The following is a 20,818-nucleotide window of genomic DNA, read 5'->3' as shown; positions in this document are numbered from 1 at the left end:
AATCAGTTCTCGCGATCGTAAAATTCAATTGAAAGTTGAATCATTATCGAGAACAATAATTCTTAAATTTTTGAATAAAAATGAATTGACAGGAAAACGATCTATGCCAGAAATTCCACCTTTATAGGAGTTAAATAAATAAGAAACCCTCGTATTTCGTCAATTCTGGATTGATGTATTTCCGTATCAACACGTTCTGAAAAATTTAACGTTTGGGGGGAAAGAATTCATCTTAATAAAAAGTAAAATTAGCTTTCGTGACCGCCATAAAATTAACTGTTTCTTGCATCAGAAGAGCACGTGGGCAGATACGGAAATTCAACATTTCTCGGAACACGGCACGCGTCTCAACTTGGTCCACCAGACCTCCCAAAGTTTATCGGCAGAAATTTAACCTTTGAAACCCAGCTAATGATGCAATTTTTATTTCACATAATGACTTCGTTCGAATGGACGGAAATCAAACAAACGCAGCTTTATTTTTCCCCGAATGTTCACGTGATATGTAATTTACGCTGAGTAATACTTTTTCTAATCTCGGTTAAAATTGGACTGACTTTGATAAATGAATAATTTCGAGGAGAGCGTAAAAAGGGTATTTAGAGTGCTTTCGTGATTATTGGAAGAGATATATATTGAAATCACGTAAGAAATCGTCGCTTTTAGTTTCTCTAATTTGGAGAGAAAATTAATATCAAAATTATTCCAGTACAAAGGTTAACACCGAATTTTAAAACCGACAGAGAAAGCAGAAGACAAAATTCAAAGTCAGTTCTCATTATATTGATTCAATATCGGATAATGTTTTCCAAAAACTGAAAGAAAAAAAAATCAAATGGGCCAGCAGTTTCCTGGAAACCTTCGGGTTGTTCACATGCATTTAATCTCAAGAACACGTTTATCGCTCAATCTTCCTCAGCAGAAAAAACAAGGTGGACTTTGCGTGCACGAAAACATGGTGATATAGGCGACTTCTAGGTCGGTTTGACATGGTAATCGACAAGTCCTGGAGGAATAAATTAAAAAGGGCATTTTATAGGGCTAACATAGGAAATATGAGAAGCTGAAAGTTTGATTATCATCGTTTCGTAACCACTGTCGTTTCGTACTTAGCGAGGTCGAACCCAGTCAGCTGAGTCGTTTTGTATCTATACAAAGGGTGTTTTCCATGATTAAAAGAAGGAAAGAATAAATGAAGAAACGATAATAACCGAATTTATTACCGTCGATAACAAAGGAAGAAAAAAATTACATTTACACTGGCTGCTATTGTTAAGAAAAGTCATAAATATAAACGATAGATTATTCAACCGGGGAGGGGGTACATTTGATCGTGTAATCTGATCATCCGGATGAGGGTAGTCCTTACAGGGACTATCGTCGGTGGTGGTGACTGACGTTTGAGCAACGTAGGGGAAAGTCATCATCACAGTTGGGTTGGACTTAGTAATCCTACAGCTAAAGCAATAAGTAGACCACAGCCATATCTCTATTCGTTTATTCTCATTTAAGAATGCCCAGATACTTAAAGTTTTCGTGTTGTCAATTAACCCTTCAACTCCCAGAAGCGATTGACATGCAAACTTCTCCCATTAATATTCTTACATAATCCTGCAAACAGATAATGAGAATACCCATATTTATCAGCTAAAATTTGTTATCTTGATCTAGCACCAAATTCCCGTTACTAAATTTTAAGGAAATCTGTAACAGATAGAGGGGAGAATCAACAATCAGATCTTGGGAGTTAAAGGTTTTAATTCCACCTCATATTCCGTTCCGTCATGATGAGACCTCGATGAGATCATTTTCAAACATTCGGAAATTTTAATGCTGCTGACTAAAAAACCGCAGTTATTTAATGACGTATGGCGTACCATAGTCAGAATTAAAACAAACTTTTCAGTCAAGAATAAATTAATCACCAATACGTAAACACTACGATTTGTTGCCAGAAAATGGATACGAGATAGAGCATTAGAAGCTACAAGTAGAAAGCTAGTAGACTACGAGCCGTCCCTTCTTTCCGGCAAAGTCCGTCAAGCGAGTCAGAAAAAAAAGTGGAAAAAATGGCCTCAGCGCGTCCTGCGGAACTCTGTGAGTGAGGCGCATGACTTTTCGCACCGCAAAGCAGGGACTACTCGGAAACAGCGGTCACAATAAGCTAAACTGGGGGATGAATAGATAAATAAATAAAGAGAAACCTAGAACTTGACTAAAAATGCCTAGAAACTGCACAAATGATGAAAAAAATAACTTAACAAATATCTTTAAACCTAGAAATATATTAATTTTTTCATGCTATGTATGTATATGACAAACACTTCCGCAAAGAGAAATCATTAAAGAAGTTGAATGCAGTGGCGAAAAATGAACTCTCGTTGATATGAGTATTTTTGCATCCCCGTCTGAGCCATTCCAAACATATCTCTATCCCTTTGCCTCCCTAAAGAGATGAACATGTATCTTCTCCTTGCAATATGTATACATTTAAACAAGCAAACAGGTTATGGGAATTGAAAAACTATCAGCTGATGCGAATTATCTCAACATAGGCCAAGATTTTCTGGACTGGCATTGGTGAAATTGTGTAAAACTTCAATGGAAGAAACCTGATCAGATTATTGGGGTTCTCTTAGGACTGGACCAAATATGTTACACGCAATTTTTCATTTGTCGGAAAAAAACCCATTTTGGAAAGAGCAGAGTGCTCGGCTATCTTCCTAGAAAATCTGGCTTGGAATTTTAGAGAAGGCCATCATGTAAACTGCAGAACAGGTTAAGTAAACGAACGAGAAACCATAACTGCAGGCTAAACAATTTCACTAGGAGACGCAGTGGACTCCGGGTCGAGAGGTCTGGGTTCGAGACCTGGCCGGTTCACCGTGTTGTGTTCTTGGGCACAACACTTTCCTATTAAAGTGCCTCTCTCCACCCAGGAGTATAAATGGGTACTGGCTAACTGTTGGGGAAGCCTTATGAAATGCTGAGGGATAATCTTGCGATGGATGAGGTTATTACGAAGGAAAAAGAAAAAGAAAACAATTTGCACACAACTTCATTTCGAAAGTGAGCGTTTTTGAATCTCCAAAGCGGTGCATGAGACACATCCAGACAACGCTGATTTTTTCCTTTTTCTCCATTCAATCCGTGTACCTCCCTTTTCATGCAAAACTCAAAACGTTTGATACTCATATCATTTCTAAAAATTCATCGCAAGAATTTTCCCTTTTTCGTTCTTGAAGTCTAGTACAGCTACCTGATGACTCGATGCCTTCCACTGTCACGTGTATTTCTGTAGAATATATTCTGTGTTTGTTTTCAAGTCCGCTATTCGTCTGTCCAGAATTCGTTCCAGTTCTTTTTCCCGCCGATTTTCCTCCGCTAAGAAATCCGATGTAATAGAGGATCGCCTGGCACCAACCGGGGTGGCCGCACGCTGAGGGAAAAAGATGACAGGCGAACAATAAAAAAATAGAATGAGCTGAATTTTGTATGCAGGACTCGTACGTTATCATGCCTTGATGGCCACGAGAAGTGATCGACATGAAAATTCACAGATTCAAATTCAACATCCATAGAATCTAGCAAAACGTTTGGAGGAATAGACGAACTCGTTAGTTAGAAGGCATTACCCTGATAAAACATTAAATTCCCCTAACTTATTTACAGGGAAATAACTATCAGTCTGGGGTAGAATTACAAAACATATCTTAACAGTTAATTGAAGGATTAAAAAACAGCCTGAATAAATTTTCTAGCAATCATTTAAGAATAACCACAGAATAAAGGAAGGTGGCCAGAATAAAAAGCATGCTGAATTTTTAAATAAACTATCCTTTACGAAAAAATAAAAACCGTTTACAATTTTCACTCTCTGTTTAATTCCCATAATTCATTTTTCTTTAAATACCTCGGTATCTGAAGGACCTGGGCCTGCAGTCAGGTCAGCGTACGTCAACGCTTCGGTGTCTGTGTAACCGCTTGTGGTGCTAGTGTGACTTAAATCAACAGGCCTTCTAGGGACATATTCAGGGAGGACCTTGCTGGTTGAGGACATTAAAGGATGTGGTACACCTGAAAGGATTGAATTAAGGACCATTCACAAGTGCCAAACAAATCTTAAAGATGAACTGAGAGTAGAAACTAGAGGAAGAGAGGATAAGCAGTAAGCACATGGGTTATTTCTACACTTTTTTCCCAAGGAAGCAAAACCAATAGCACAGGACGACATAAGCAACAAAACGTGCCTTCATAAATCAAGCACAGGTTTTCAACATAATGAAGTTTATTTGAAAAGAAATCGTTACCACTGTCTCGATGCTCCGATGCCTCACTTTTCAGTCGTTCGTTTTCCATTTGCAAACTGTGTAGTTGCGTTTCATATTTTCTTATCTTAGCTTCAAGGCGACCCTCTAAAGATGCCACTTTACGCTCAGACTCTGACCGCAGCTCGCTATGGCGTCTGTTAGAAAGGAAAATGGAGTTACTATACACTTGGCACTTTCTGGCAAACCTACTATCTGATTAGCTACATAGCAAATGAGACACTTAAGTGAAAAGACTGCAATTGTGCGATGTTCATCTTTTCGTTGCCATGTCACCTCGTCCGCTCTTACTTACCCCTTTCTCGCACAAACAAACCAAGTCTTGTTACAAAAAGAACAGCATTGTTTCGCGAGACAATTCTAACCACGAAGATTACGAGTTGACATTTAATTAGCGTGGCTGAGAGAAGTGAATTTATGCGGCGTGATTTTTTCCTTTCTGCAGGAATTTATCTGTGCGGGTTGCAACATCCGCAAAAAAAACCCCTAAAATTTCATGCTACACACCATTTCCTTTCAACCAATGACCTTACTCAACACATGCTATTACTCTTACCACGGAAAGTCTTCCTCACCTGAACTCGTTATCCTTGATGTCCGCCAGTACATCTTGATTCTTTTTCAAAGCGTTCCGATACTTGTCTTGATATTTAGCCTCCAAAGTTGTAAGCTCTTCGCGGAGCGTGGCTACCTCTGTACGTAAGTTTCTGTTATCGTCCTAAACACAAAAACGGAAGAGAAGAGTAGCCACGGAGGTTTCAATGGTCTACGCTCGGTGTATTTGGACGAGATACAGGGAAACTGGTTTGAGTTAACGGTGATTAATTAAGATAAAAACCAAATTATCTCACCTCAAGCTGGCCAATGAGCTGCAGATTGCCACTGTAAAGGTCAGATAAATCCTAGAACAACCAAATGCAACGATCGCATCATACGGTTTGAATATTTGAATAAGCGTGTATTACACTTGTCTACATTTAATAAATGACAATTCAGAGAAAGGATTTAAAGAAATTATCCGGTTTACATGTAAGAAAACATTGTTGACTCACCGTTAACTGATCATTAAGTGCAGTGTCGCGCAAATGTCTGTTTTCAATTCGCAAAGCTTCTAGCTGCGCGTTCGTAACCTAAGAAATACAGAAGAAATGTTGATGAAAGCCCGTATTTTGAATGAAATGGCGAAGCAAACGAACGGTTGCATAACAGAAATGATTTCGAAGTAGTATGTTGCGATTAGAGTCTATCCCACTCCACTGGCTTTCGTGGGCACGCACTCCACGTGCACTCCACGTGCACACCAAAAACACGCTAATGCACAAGGCTTACCTGTAGTTCAGCAGCTGCTCTGTCGTGTTTAGCTGCGGTTTCTCGAAGATCTTTTTCCATTCGTTGAGCCCGTTCCGTAATGGATGCCATTGCAGAGTCCCTAAGAATAAACAAATTGACATAAACCACAAGAAGGCTGCGAGGCATCTGCAAGAAGGATATTTTATTTCAGGGGCGGCAAAACACGTTGGTCATCATCATCGTTGTTGGAAAGCCATGCATTTGGGAAGCGGGGAGAGGAGAGTTATGCAAGATATTACCAAAAATGAGTGCGGGCTTGGGGGGCAGGGAAATCGGGGCACTTCACTATCACATTACTGGCCTACGAGATTGTATTATTATTATTTATTAATCTAATTAACTTTTTATTGGCAAAGTGGAAGGTAAACAACGGTAGCCTTCCAAACCCCCCCCCCCATTCTGTTGTTACGCCCTTCCGTTGTTGGACCTTTTCCCACGAATAATAAATAAAATTCATCTTAAGAAACTGAAATCTGTGAAGCAAAATTTAAAAAAAAGAAAGTTTTCTCCTTGATATACCTATGACTGTACGCGCGTGCTATTTGTAATTTGCACTTTTGGTAGAACTTTGCACTTGTTTTACATGAAAAACGCACTCGTTTTCAGCCAATCAGAAGCGCACAATTTTTTCCAGGTTAATTATTACTACAAAAACGAACGACGGAATTGAGAAGAAATCAATACAAGCAAAAGGTACCTTTTATGGAGTTCAGCAGTCATGTTGGCAATCTGTTCCTTCATTCCCTCCACTTCAGCCTGATGACCGTCGTCTCCTGATGAAATTCTCTCTTTCAGCTGAAGATTGTATTAAGTATTTCTCGTGAGTTACAATCAGCCAGAACTTTCGTTATTTGACTAATTCGATAACAAAGAAACCGAAATGGGAAAGGGCCTACTCAGTATTTTCGCTTTCTAGAGCAGATCAAGCGATTTTGTTATCTGACAACTCCAACTCGCGGTTTGTTTTACAAACTTACAGAAAGACTTCTAGAAGCCCTTGTGTCATTCAGTTGGTTTAAATTGGTTTTGATGTTGGAATAACGCTGCCAAACGGGAGAATTTTCATTGTTTACTTCTCTAGAGCTCGTCAGTAAAGAAAACAAGACAATACAATTGAAATGAGTTAAAGTTTCAAACTGTCAAACTAAACTCCGCCACTTTAGGGTTTTTTTTTTGGAAAGCCGCCTTCTTATCGAAATAATTTCCTCTTCGATGACCGTAGGGAGGTTAGAAGCAAAGTTATTTCAATCTTTTCAGTACCAGTTAAAACTTATCAGTTGTATTACGAGCAATCCCTCATTTTTTGCGAAGTCTGTCTCGCGAGTCAATTGTTAATTTGTTAATTGATGTCCGCGTGTTGCGTAAAGCCCTGGAAGTGAGGCGCATCAAAAGTAGCCTCGGCGCGGGGCAGTGCGCTAACCTAATTTTTTTTCGCTGATTATTTTTGGACGCGCTCACGCAACGGATGTAGCCGAAAGAAGGTTCTCATAAGCTACCAATTAGTTACTATTCACGTCTAAGAAACTTTGCTGCTGCGTCGGTGGGGTTTACAAGATAATCTGGTTTTATTAACTGAGTTGATAAAGTAAATTGGCCACCGTTAGCCTTTCACTATTCCCTTGATCCGACGAAGGACAAACGATCGCAATGTCAGCTTTAGAAGCTCTTTACGGTGACCAATTTACATCATCAGCTCAGCTGATAAAACTAAATTATCTTGTGTACACACTAGTTTTGTTAAGTGCCTGGTTGTCATACCTTTGAATTTTCCAAAAGGAGCTGTTTTACGTCATTGTCCTGAATGAATTTCACCTCTTCTTGCTACAAGTTTAAAAGAAAGCATCCGTATTAACCCCTTACCCTCTGACATCAGTATGCATATTCTCCATACTGTTCTCTATACATTTCCTAATGTGCTGAAAAGGGGAATTTGTTTCATAATGAGTAATTTCTTCCGTCGGTGATCATTTCCTTGTGTGATTTAAGGTTGATATTAAATGGAGAATTTAGACTCCAGACAATCTAAGAGTTCAAAGGTGTTAATGAATCGCTTTTTAACCTCTCCAGATTTCTTTAGCAAGACATCCAACTCATCGACTCAAAGACCTATCCCAAAACATGACACAGAAGTAAACATAAATTACAGCGTCAAAAGAATCCCGTACCTTCCTGCAGAGTTCAGCTTGTAGCTTTGAAATTTCATTCTTGCTATCTTCCAGTCTGGTTAAAAGAAACATACGTAGTTCTTACATAAATACTGACAGAAAAGTAAGAAGAAACGTAAGTTTGCCTTTTTTTGTAACCTTACTTTTGATTAAGGTGACTCAGCTCATCCTTCTGATATTGACCGGCGTCAAGATGCGACCTGAGATCAGTGTTAAACAAAAAACAATTTTAAGATAAATTTTAAAAACTGCAAAGTCAGAGTGTATACTGTAAAATACCACTTATAAGCCTCCCACTCATAACTCCCCTTTTATGCCCCCCACTTATAAGCCCCCCCTTTATGTCCCCACTTAAAAGCCCCCACCCCCCACACCCCCTTATAAGCCCCCTCTAATTTTTCGTGTTTTGAGAGATAGGAACTCTGCTGTGAGTTAGACATCAAACTTTTGATAAAGGGAGAGCAAAAATTAACTTCAAGGGAAGAGTCTGAACTTCCGCTTTGCTACGTTCCACTGTTGCTCGTGTTATTAGTTTTAATTCTATTCCAAATAAATTGAAATTAATTTGATTTGTTGTGACGTTTTAAAGCGTGGTCAAAAACCAGTAATCTGCACTTTTGTAGCTCGTTTCGAAGCCCTTTTTCTGGTCCACTTGTAATATAAGTGAAACAATCGAATAAGGCGTATGTATTGAAAGTCAACAGACGTTCACTTACTGTATTTCCATCCTGCTTGTTCTGAGATCTTCCTTCAGTCTCCTCACCTCAATATTTTCTGTTCGCTTGCCCACCTCTTCAAGTTGTCTGAAAGTCAATGAAAACAAAACTTACTCAAAGACTTTCAACACTGTAATGGCATGACATTTCCCATCAGAAAGAAACGCAAAGAATCTGTTGGTGTTTACCAACTATATTAGCTATCAACATCACTGGTTCGGGCTGCACAAATAATGTTGCTAAAAATACAAAATGAGACGTCAATGTCCATGCGAGTCATTCTCGATTTACTTCAAATGGTATTTGCCAAAAAAATTTATCTAAGTTTTGAAAAAGGCAGGAGACATTTGATACATAACAATTTCTCTGAGTTTATGCACTTGACGTTGCAAGGGAAATTTGGTACAGCGGCGGAGAGTGTGAAAAGTTGTGGACTGTCTCCGATTGGCTGCATGTAGTTCTGAACATGCGATAGCTCAAAATTGAGTTGGGCATATGCCACTCTGCAAAATACCATAAACTTGTCTATCAGTATAAATCTATTCGCGCACTCTCGCGAATCTGATCAGCTACGCAACTCGGTACCTATTCCCTGATAGACAGTGAGTAGCCTAAAAATATGCAATCTTAAACAAAACTAAACACGAAAACAAGAGTGTCTTGTTTTTGAGTTTTCAGCTTTTAAAAGATTCATCTTAATACTCTCTCTCAATAATTTCTATGCATGATAGTTGGAAGGGGCGAAGATATCGATATCTCATAAACTACGTTTTAGATTAGCGGGTTTCTTGCTCATCCTGCATATCAATAAAAGTATCAGTGACTGCGTTTCTCTGGAGCAATGAGCTATGTCCTTTCTCGAAACTATTTCTGTAGAATTATACCTGATGATCTCATCTTTCATTATCAAACTCTCTTCCATTTTAGACATGTCCTCTGAGTGCTGCCTTTGGTCGTCCTCTGCTGCCTGAAGTCGAGGGAAAAAAATAGGTCTGCAATACGTACATAAACAAATCGACTACTAACAACTTCGTCTCCTTTTAACCGAAAGACAAAGACCGTGGCGCAAGGCAAGAGGAATCGGCTTACGTAAAATTCCCTGCACCGCATTTACTATCGACTTGCCTACTCAACCTTCTGTAAGCAGTAATAATAATAATAATAATAATAATAATAGTAGTAATACAATAATAAATAAAAAATAAAAACCTACTCTTATGAGATCATCTCTTGATTGTAGTTCTAACCGTAGATGGGCATTTTCTTCCTCAAGACGCTGTGAGAGAAATAAAAATACGAAAAAAAAAAGATAGAACGGAATTCATTTCTCATATGTACGTGGCGCATAAAGTAAAACGGGAAATATTGATTAAAGACGTTTGGAAGACCAAGGCTTAACCTTTAATTTTAGATTTTTTAGTTATTTCTCCCCTCAAGCCCCAATGCCTTTCCTGTGAATGAGTACTGAGTATTTAGTCATCTATTAAACCGACGCTTCTAAGCTCTCAAGCCTGACTCTTCATAAAACCTGTTCTTCTGGATAATATGTTAATATTAAAAGAAGGAGTTGAAAGAAGGTAAACACCATGCAGCTGGGAAATAATACTACCTGAAGAGATGATCGTGTCTTCCTGAGTTCGTCTTGCACCTTGGCAATATCAGAGGCTTGCTCTCTATTGGATGCAAGAGCTTCCTCCAATGAACTCTTCAACCTGACAAGGAAATAAAAAAATTTGCTTCAAGTTGTTGGAAGTGACTCCCGCGAAGGGTGGGGGAGGGGAGAGGGGAACGGGGGGGGGGGGGGGTGAAGAATCACTAACAGATAGCACAGAGAGTAAACTTACTGCTGAACAGTATCCTCAGAATCGTCACATTCACCTTTAGCACGTCCAAGCTAAAATCAAACAGCAGTACAAATTCATGTACACATCTCTATTTCATGTACACGCATATGCGTTCGGTGAATGACAAAAAGATAATTAAAATACACGCATTTGCGTGTGTACCTCTGTAGGCGTGTAATTTTTTTACCACACACGCGTAACTACACGCGCTTTCAATTCTCACGAATTACACGCGTTTTACGCCCGTGGGGTTGCTGCAGTACACGCGAGAGGTACTGTACATGCGAAAATTTACTCTACCGGAAGTACACACCACTAAAGCATCTCAGCCAATAAGTTCTGAAGAACATATCAGCAAAGATTATTTTGAGAAAAACTCCTTGTTGAGTCTTCACCAATCTACTCTTAACATGAATTCAAATGCAGAAGATAAACAGTTTACATGACATACCTGGGAATGCAGCGCAGCCATCTCTTGTTGATGGTCACGCTCAAGGTCTTCCATCATCTGTCTTCTCTTGTTCAGCTGTGCTTGGTATCCTAGTAACTGTTGCTAAAGTATTCATTGAACATATGCATAAAAATCATTAAAGAAATGAAGATGAAGGCGATCTTCGCAGTAATGAACACTACTTAAGCAAAAGTGAAAATAAGGCCTGAATTTTTACGAGATTTGAACCCATGGCCTCTGCGATACGGATGCAGTGCTCTACCAACTGAGCTAACAAGCCACCTGTTGACTAGTAATAATTGGTAGTGCAATGCACTGGTATCGCTGAGGTCGTGAGTTTAAATCCCGTACAGACCTGAGTTTTTTTCAGGCCTTATTTTTATTAATGCTCAAGTAGAGTTCATTACGGCGAAGATCGCTTTCGTATTCATTTCTTAAAAACCGCAGTTCACATATGTGATTTTCATGTATTCACAGTCAATCGTAAAGAGGAAACGTCATCTAAAAAAAATTCACAAAACAATTTTTTTTAAAATTATGTCATCAACTTATACATCGACATGATAATTCATATCCACGGTAGTAAACAGTGGTTGAAAAAGACTTATCTCAATTAAAATTGTATGACATTTACGGTAACCCTATTGAGACTAATTTTCCTGCCCGTCAGTGCACTAAATACCATTCAATTGAACTGGATTACAGGGTGTTGAGGGTAGGCCCCCCCTTCCTTTTTGTTACCCTCGATAATGTGGTACACAAATTCACACCTGCATCAAATCACTCTTCTCGATCAAAGCTTTCTTCTGACTCTCCAGCCCTCGGATGCGATCATCTCTTGCTTTCTTTCCACCTTCCAACTCATGCATCTCGGCTCTGTATTCCTACAGTTTGTAACGCACACTACTATTATGTGTTTTCCCGTAGCTGGCCTTATAGCAACGTCTACAAACAGCATTAAAATGTATGGAAAGCCATAACGATGAACAGGGGTAAATCACAATTTTTCCCTACAGTGGGAAATTTTATCTGTAGTCAAAAACATAAGGATATCTTTCTATAGGTCTACAATCGGCAACAAAATCGTTGACACATTCAACCCCTATTGATTCAATTTTATCTCTTTTGCCCTTCTTAAGTTGACCTATTTCCCGCCCCTCTCCCCCCCCCCCAAAACAATGTTGTATCGTGATTCCTGAACCTTAAGCTACATACAGGCAACATTGAATGGGTAGTGGGCATACTTATGGTCACTAAGGCTTTCAATACAGGATTTTTGGAAACAGGAGAACATTAGGACAAGGAAGAAAATCTCATCCAGTATTTCTTTCCATCAATTTCCAAGGGTTATTTAATATTCAACAATACCTCTAATCTTTCCTCCAGTTTATCCATTTCAGAATCTCTGGACTTCAGATCAGCTAAAAGCTATTACACATAAAGTAAATATATAGTTATGTTACTAACGGCTTAGCAACTAACATTCAGGCATTTATCTAGTTTTAAAAAATTTATGGAACTCAAGTTAATAGGGGCCAAATCTAGAAATACACCTGTAATTGCATAGTGAACTAAAACTATTGATTGAGGACAACATTTCAATGTCCTCTTGTCACACTAGTTAAACTTTTTGACCACTTAGAGTGACTGGCATCTAATTTCTCCTTACAATATCACCCCTGATTCACACATTAGGGTCATGAGAGTTTAGGAAATGATTGCCAACTAAACGAGCCCTTGATTTCTAAACAAGTTCTCCTTGTCAACACCTTAGGAAATGTTTAGAGAACAACAGCATGGAGAACATGCATACTGTACTGAGGGTGTAATGGGTTTAGGAGTGAAAATTTCTGAAGATTTATATTCTCACATGATAGATTCTCTTACTTCTCCTAGTTTTATATGGACTGTCTACCCATAGGGATACACAGAGCTAAGCTATATCACAGATCTCACTGTAAACTATACCTGGTCTCTCTCCTTTTCAACATGCAAAGTTTGTTTGTTGCTTTTCTTTTGAAGTTTTTCATGTTCATATTTCAGATTGTCAACCTGATAAAACAATTGGTAAAATTACAGTAAGCTACGAATAAAACCCAAATGTTACTAAAAAATTAAAGGTGCCTCATATAATCAAAAGTAATGTAGAGTTTCAATCTTTTAAAATAAGGAAAGCCTGAGGGGGGCTTAGATTGGGAGGGGGGGTTGGGAGGTTCGGGGAAAAGGCTTAAAATATGATTCTTTTTTGTTGACAGGTAGATGGGCCTAGGGCTTCTGCATACTGCAAGTGGAGGGGGGGGGGAGATGAAGGGGGGGGCTTATAAGCAGCAGTTTACAATACCCAAGAACTGACCTCCTGTCAGTAAAGGCAGTATCACAGTGAGTAGTGTGGTGCAAACTTTCCTTCCTAGATGAGACTGAGGCAACTCTTAAGGAATCAAAAACTCCCAGCTGATACACTTATGGTAGTTTTCAGGGTTTATATTCTCCTTACTACTTTGTGACCTTAACTTTTTAACCCCAAAGAGCGACTGGCTTCTTATTTCTCCTTACAATATCACCCTTAAATCAAATGTATAGGTCATACTTGAAAGGAAAAGATCACTAATCTAAGAAGCTCCTGGTTGTCAAACAAATTCTCCTTGCTATTACCACAGGAAATGTAGAGAGCTCAGTGTGGAGAATATGAATATCAATGTTAGAGTGTAAAAGTCAACAGAAGTTTAATTTCTAATGGTGCTCTTCAAGGAGTGGGGCTACGATTTTTGAAATTTGCTTTCGCCACTAAAATTATAAAGTTTGTATTTTGTTGACTTGAAAAACATTTAGATCACGTCAAATAGGGATGGTCACAGACACACCAGGACCCCTCTGGCTGACTACACAGACCTGTGCCCTTGGCATTCACCTACCTCTTGCTTGAGATGCATAACATGTTCTTCATACTCAGCCACCAGATCTCTTTGAGTTATGTCCATTTCATCTACTTTCTGTTGAAGCCCACCAATCTGTTTGTCAAAATCCACAAATGTATGGTCAACATTAAATTTTAACTTCCAGAAGTGATGAACTAATTTATGCATAATTTCTGCTGTGATTATAGAGATGCACGCACTCTGATTGGTTAAGGATCGTGTTCTGAAGGTAATTATAGCAGGGGCACTAAATTTCAAAATGGCTGCCTTGCATTTTGTCAATTTTACGCAGAAAATTATAAATGCAATAGTACAAAAATACAAATCTGAAGAGTTCAAAAGATGCTACTAAGTTTGGAGTAAAACTTTTCAAAAGATATGAAGTTTTCGCAAATTGAATTGAATAAACCTGTGAAATTCTAGTGAAAAGTGCTGCTTATCTCAATACAAGGAATCAAAACAACTGTAACAGAATGGTTTAGACAACAACAACAACATTTATTTAAACATGATAAAAAATTACAGCTGAGCTGATCTGGTGGTGTATTTAAAAGTTAAAATATAGTTTACAAGTGAATAAAAAGCTTAAAAACTAATTAAAATTTAAAAATATCTAACCTATTTTAAAAAATACACAACATATCTGTAAACTAATCTATTTGCATTAAGTTCCGCACTAAAGAAAATTTTTAAATGAGCTTTTGCTTGAGATTACATGCATATAACAACAAAAGGAATTTACAACAGAATTGGAATTTACAAAAAAAATTGAAAGCACCCACGAGTCTGAGCAATTGTAAAAAAAACAATTACCGGTATTTGCCTCAGGCTCCTTGTTGAATAATCCCCTCAACTTTGTATTGAGGATTATTCAACAACATTCACTTCACCTTCAGCAAAAATTGCTAAATATCATGAATACATAATTATGAATTTTGAGATGAACGAAACTCTCTTACAGGAAGCCTGACCCCTTAAAATCTATCACAATGATTACCAGAGACAGGTGAGTTTTATATACACTCAGAGAAAAATGCTAGGTCCTATGATCTAAAAAAAAAATTTAAATGGTAGATGTACTGTAGTTGTATGTTATTTTGCTGCACCTTCATCACAAATTAATTATTTTCATTGATAAAAGAAGAAAATAATCAATACAACACACTGACCTCCTGACACTTCTGCTCCAATTGGACTTTAACAAATTCCACCTCTTTGGTTTTCTTGTCCAGTTGTATTTGAACAGCATGTACATGAGTTTCCCATTCTGCTTTCTTGGCAGATACCATTAGATCAATTTGCCGCATTAACTGAAAACAAAGCAAAGTATATGATGGCATCATCATCATTGTCAATGGGGAAAAAAAAATGGCCTGTGTAGATCATCTTTCAGGATATATCTCATATTTGATTCCATAAGATATACATGTTGTGGTTCAAATTTTTTCAAAGTTTAAACTTCTCAAATCATTTTGATTGTTAGTTTCCTTTGTCCTGCAAAATAATATAATAAAAAGGAAATGAAATCTTTCAAGCTAGTAAAATTTGAACAACACATGTATGGTATACAACACACACATGATTTGAACTTTCATGTCTTCTCTTAAAAGATACTTGAAAAAAATAATATTAAAGCAATAAATTTGAATCCCTGAAATGCCCAAGTTTGAAAATATCTAACCTGTAACCTGCATTATATAATGAATTAGTTATTCTTTTGCAGATTAAAACTGTAGTGGTTTTTTTCGAGAAGACCTCCATCATAGTTACAGCAAGCAATCTCACTCTATTTTGAAAGAATTCTTCCATAAAAAACTTCTTGAATGAAAATATCTGGTACATCTGCATACAATTTGATGGACTTTCATTGTATGTAACTGCTTCTCATAGGTGAAAGCATTTTACCTGTAGTGTCTTTGAGGGCATCTCTGGGTAAGTGAGATTTAAGAGTTCATGGAAACCAAGTACATGTACTTTGTAGAACAATGTTTAGTACTGTAATCAATATTAATGATTACAAAGGTTTTCTTTCATTATGTAAATAGGAAACTGTTAATTGACAAAGCCACAAGCATAATCTCAAACACTCTGTTATTACATTTTGCTTGTCATAAATTTATTTCATGACACTATGATTATACCAATAGAGACTCGATTGCCAGTTTGTGTAATTTAAAATCTTCTAGTTTTTTCAAAAAATTTACTTGTTCTCATATTTTAGTGATTCTACTGACAATTAGTATTTTGATTACAATACTTAACTTTATTTAAAGTATGCTGTTTATAAGAGAAAAAGTACCCCAAAGAAACTAAAAATTGTGGTTGTAAGTAAAAGTTTACAAAGAAAATGTTGAATTTAAAAAACAACACATATTACTATGCTGTATATTTCCTTTTCAGTACATCCAACCACCAAACTTAAAGATATTGTCCATAGTGGAGCTTTTGAAGCTTTGTGCTGAGAATATCAAATAATTGGCAAAGTATACACATCACATGTACATGCATCTCTGTACATTGTTGTATGAATTGAAAAATATTGAAACAATTCAAAAAGCTGTGAAGCAAATTATAAAGCTGTGAAAAACATCTAATAATAATTTATAAATAGTGTTAAAAAATGTTTTTAGCAGCATTATTTCTAATAGTCACTCTTTATGATGATTGCTTCTTACCTCTCGCAGTTCTTCCTCACATGACGTCAGAGAACCTTTTCTGATCAAGCTAAACAAGAACAAACAAGACAGGGTTAAATAAACTTTTTTTTTTATAAAAGATGGACCCATTTTGTCTAGTAATATATATATATATATGAAAAAATGTTTAAAACAACCTCAATATAGATTCCTTGTGTAATTAAATTACCAAACAGATTCTTTGTTGCTATCTGCCTGTTCAGTAATAGGTCACAGACAACAAAAAAATGTGGTTAGGGCAAAAAAGTGGCAAATGAGGTGCAGCCAGGTGTGTCACTTGATATACAGTCATGTTCCTTCTGCATTTTGACATCTCTTGTAATCTAATACTGTACAGACCCACAGCAACAGGCAATCAACAGTTGTTGCTAACAGTGATGTGATCTATGTGTCTGTCCTCTATTAGATCATCAGAACCAATCAAAAGGCATGTATAATGCAGCTAGTCAGTAATTACAAAAGTGTACATTAATTATAGCTGTTTCTCTCTAATATGACCCTTTCACCCCCAGGAGTAATCCAAAACTGATTTCTCCCTTCATTTCTCAATAAATTAACAGGCACAAACTAAGGCAACAGGACAAGTAAAAATTATCATCAAGCTAAAACATATCATTTCACTTAACAAAAAATTCAAAGAGCTGAAATGATAAAAAATATATGGCAGACAATAAAGAGAATTGATATTTACAAGACGATTTGGGAGTGAAAGGGAAGAGAAAGAATCAGTGGGTATTGCAAGTCAGGGCAAGCTCTTAAGAACTGTAAAGTTTTGTATAAATATCTCTTTCAAATAAATTCATTTTCACAATTTACTCTGACTGACTGGTATTTCTGATAACAGTAAAAGCATACCGATCTGGAAAGATATAAAAAATATTCATGATGATCATAGATGATATCATATAGTAAGCAATTTAAAACCAACAACACTGTCTGTTAATTATCACACTGTTGTTAAACCAGACTTTCGTCAAAAAATGTAGTAAGAGTACAAGGAAACAAGCTGTAAAGTTAAAAGGAAGAAGAAAAGAAGAGAAAATTACTCACAAACCAAAATTAACCCAGAGATTTTTGTGTAGAAGGAACAGAATTCTCTAATTTGCAATGCCTATCAGACACCTTCTAGATATGGAAAAATGGAATTCAAGTTAAAATCATCTCACCAATTTTATTTGCATATTTTTTGTGAAAAAGATTCTGGTTTTAAAGATGAAACAAGGAAAATGAAAGAAAAAAACTTCTTTGACATCATTTTGTTCTGAAATTCATTTGAACCTTCACCAGATAAATTGTGTTTCTTAACAGTTTAGCACAAGCTGCATTGTTCTTCTTAATGAGGCAAATAAATTATTCATAGATTCAATAAAGAATAATACTGGGAACAAAACATTAAAACACCTGGCTCAACCAAAATTGATGGACTAGACCTTAAGAAAGAAACTTTCAAGCAAGAATTTACAATTTCATTTTCTTCACAAATACGGCTAACAGAATTATGTTATCTCCATCAAAAGTATCAAAAGATGCAAGCTGCCGATCACCACGTCGTCCTCGGAAGAGGCTCCTAAGCTATGAAATTCAATCAGATGAGAGTCAAACCAAGCAACAGTGGTCAGATGGGGTAAGTTGTACACTGTAATTTTAACAATCTTTCCCCAATGAGAAAAATTAGAGTCATTGTTTGATTGAATTATGTACACTGAATACAGAAATACAGCTTAGGTATAAAATAATGCACAAATGTATGTAATCCAAGTGGTGCATTGTAAATGCACTTTATTCATTAGGCTTTCACAGCATTAACTGCATGTTACTCTTCATCCTGTTACATCTTCAATAGCTAGATTTCTGTAGTTTCAAGCCTTCATTATCAGTGTTAAATATATAATAGCTAGACAGTATGTAATAGTCAACTGTATCTACAGACCCTGAGGGTAAAACACACAACAGTATACATACTGATAAACCCAAGGCTTATGTTATATACAAATGTTAGTAGCTCATTATGCAAGAACACTTTACACCATTTAACTTTATCAAGTAAGATGAGAACATGATCACAATTGTTGCTGACCCAGGGCTTAGATTGTTTCTAAGTATGTAAAAGGCAATGTCTCTAATCTCTAGGGTGACCACTTAATAAGGTTCCACAGAAAAGGATTATATATAAATTTTTAATAATGTCAAGTTTTGATATAACAAAACCTTACTTAAACAGAATTACTACTAAAATTTATTTTGGGTGATAAACATCAGTTGAATTTTACTGTTATCTTTTTTAAAAGATTATTCTTAGCTTTATTTAAGTGGTTGCTCTTCAACTGAGTGTTCAATACAGTTAGCAAATGGTGACTATGACCACTCAATAGATGTGGCTGCTTTAAATAGAGTTGAAAATCATAGTAATGAAGCAGAAAAATTTCTGGACTTTGACAACTGACTGCATAAAACAGGGTGACCCCCTAATACAGAGCCCCTAAATTCAGGTTCGACTGTCGTTGTAAAATTCCACCCTCAAAATGTCATGTTTCTGAGTTGACAGTCTTGCGTAGATTTAAATTCAATTATTTTTAATCTGCTCTTAAATATCCACCAAAGCAAAGGCTGATAAATATATATTTGGTTGCATAAAACACAAGATTAAGTATTCACAAAAGGATGCAATGTCTTAAATACCAAATTTGACTGAGTTAAACTAAAAAATTTGACAAAAACTTAGAAAGGTAACAACTTTGACCAAATGGCAAATTTGATGAAATTGTTTACAACAGTCTCACAAATTTCTCACAAGCATGTCTAAGATTTTGGCAGTGGAATAGTTAGAAAAGGGGAAATATAACAGATCTGTGATTTTTTTTTTCAATGCATACAATTGAGGCATTTCAGAACTTAAGTGATATTCTGGGGCTTTTCTTCATAACCAATACAAATTTCTCTGAAGTTTTTCTGCGCAATTGTTGAACTCTTTAACCCGTAAGAATGACTAGCATCTAATTTCTCCTTACACTATCACCACTGAATCACACATTAATGTCATGAGAATAAAAGAAATGATCACCAACTAAAGAAACTCTTGATTGTTAAACAAATTCTCCTTGTCAGCACCTTATTATATGTACAGAGAACAGTATGGAGAATATGAATACTGATGTTAGGGTGTAAAGGGTAAATAACACACTATTAGCAGTCCACCAGTGACTCTCACTGGTGACTTAGGATGATACATGCAACTTTCTTAGGTCAAACTGACACAATTTATACAAATTGTATCAAGGAAAAATTACAAAATTAACAGTTTTTTTATTTTTGTCAAAATGGTCAGGGTTTAACTCTCTACATCCTAACATCCATATGCAAATCCTCCATACTGTTCTATACATTTCCTTAAGTGCTAACAAGGAGAATTTGTTTAACAGTCAAAGCTGCTTTAGTAGGTGATAATTTCCTCTATTCTTGTGACCTTCATGTTTGATTCATAGGAGGTATTGTATAGAGAAATAAGATGCTGGTGAATCTGAGAGGTTAAAGAGTTATGGCATTAACCCTAACATTCTGGAGAGATAAAGGTATATCCACACGTATTTAACGAATAGACTCCATGTAGCTGTCCGTCTCTCTAGTAATCATCAGATAGCATCAAAATGTGGTAAGAATCAAAAAGTGGCACTTAGGGCACAGTTAAGTGAGTCACTGATGTTCTTACTAAAACTTTTACACGTAACCTATATGACAAAGTACACATCAACATTCCACGGATATGAATAAGTAAAACAAGCGGAAGTCCCTACGATGCATGAAATGTAAACAAACATTGTTTCCCTTAAAAATTATTCAATTTCAAAACTTCAGCAACTGTAAACAAGCAAGAGAGGTACAAGTATAGTACCATCATGTGCAAATCCTTTTTGGAAGGAAACCATAGCTTATAATTACCTTTCAGAGAATATGTCTGTGAACGTCTCCATGTCAATAAGGCTTCGCGATTTCTGAATATTTCGTCTTTTTCTAATTTTCATTCATTGTGGCCTCTGGATTAAGATCCATTCTAGTCAATCGACACCAGCGGATTGTCTGAGCTTCCTGCAAATCAGACAAAATTGATCCGAAATCGACTTTTCAAATTACTATCCGTTTTCCACTTGATCGAGCTCTGAAGACCACTCTTCGGTCTACGACTCGAGCATGACACTCTCTTGTTGAGATATCGAAGCATTAATCAATGTGAAAATGTTTCTATGATAGTTTCTGGCCGGTTTGTTCCATTTTTCCCGAAAAAAAGACGAAATCTGAACGACTTATTCCACTACCAAACGATCTACAAACTGTCAATTCAAAGAAAGCGCGTCTATC

At 36.7% G+C, this 20,818-nt stretch overlaps 1 protein-coding gene across 1 annotated transcript; it reads right to left on the bottom strand.

Annotated features, from left to right (window-relative positions):
• Positions 1 to 1,281: 1,281 nt before the first annotated feature.
• Positions 1,282 to 20,818, bottom strand: LOC131792525 (centrosomal protein of 63 kDa). Its single transcript, XM_059109917.2, has 24 exons — positions 20,402 to 20,818; positions 16,445 to 16,493; positions 14,939 to 15,079; positions 13,767 to 13,862; positions 12,823 to 12,906; positions 12,223 to 12,282; positions 11,625 to 11,738; positions 10,855 to 10,956; positions 10,404 to 10,453; positions 10,169 to 10,271; positions 9,773 to 9,835; positions 9,444 to 9,526; positions 8,560 to 8,646; positions 7,987 to 8,043; positions 7,844 to 7,898; positions 7,437 to 7,499; positions 6,376 to 6,473; positions 5,658 to 5,757; positions 5,381 to 5,458; positions 5,180 to 5,230; positions 4,904 to 5,046; positions 4,311 to 4,465; positions 3,914 to 4,077; positions 1,282 to 3,439 (listed from the first exon to the last, which is right to left on the bottom strand). Exons 1-24 carry the CDS (start codon positions 20,482 to 20,484, stop codon positions 3,284 to 3,286), a joined length of 2,235 nt encoding a protein of 744 aa, XP_058965900.2. The 5' UTR covers positions 20,485 to 20,818; the 3' UTR covers positions 1,282 to 3,283.

This window comes from Pocillopora verrucosa, chromosome 6 (assembly GCF_036669915.1).
Source record: "Pocillopora verrucosa isolate sample1 chromosome 6, ASM3666991v2, whole genome shotgun sequence".
NCBI lineage: Eukaryota > Metazoa > Cnidaria > Anthozoa > Scleractinia > Pocilloporidae > Pocillopora > Pocillopora verrucosa.
Note: the sequence above shows the minus strand (reverse complement) of the source record. Positions and strands in the feature narration are given on the sequence as shown.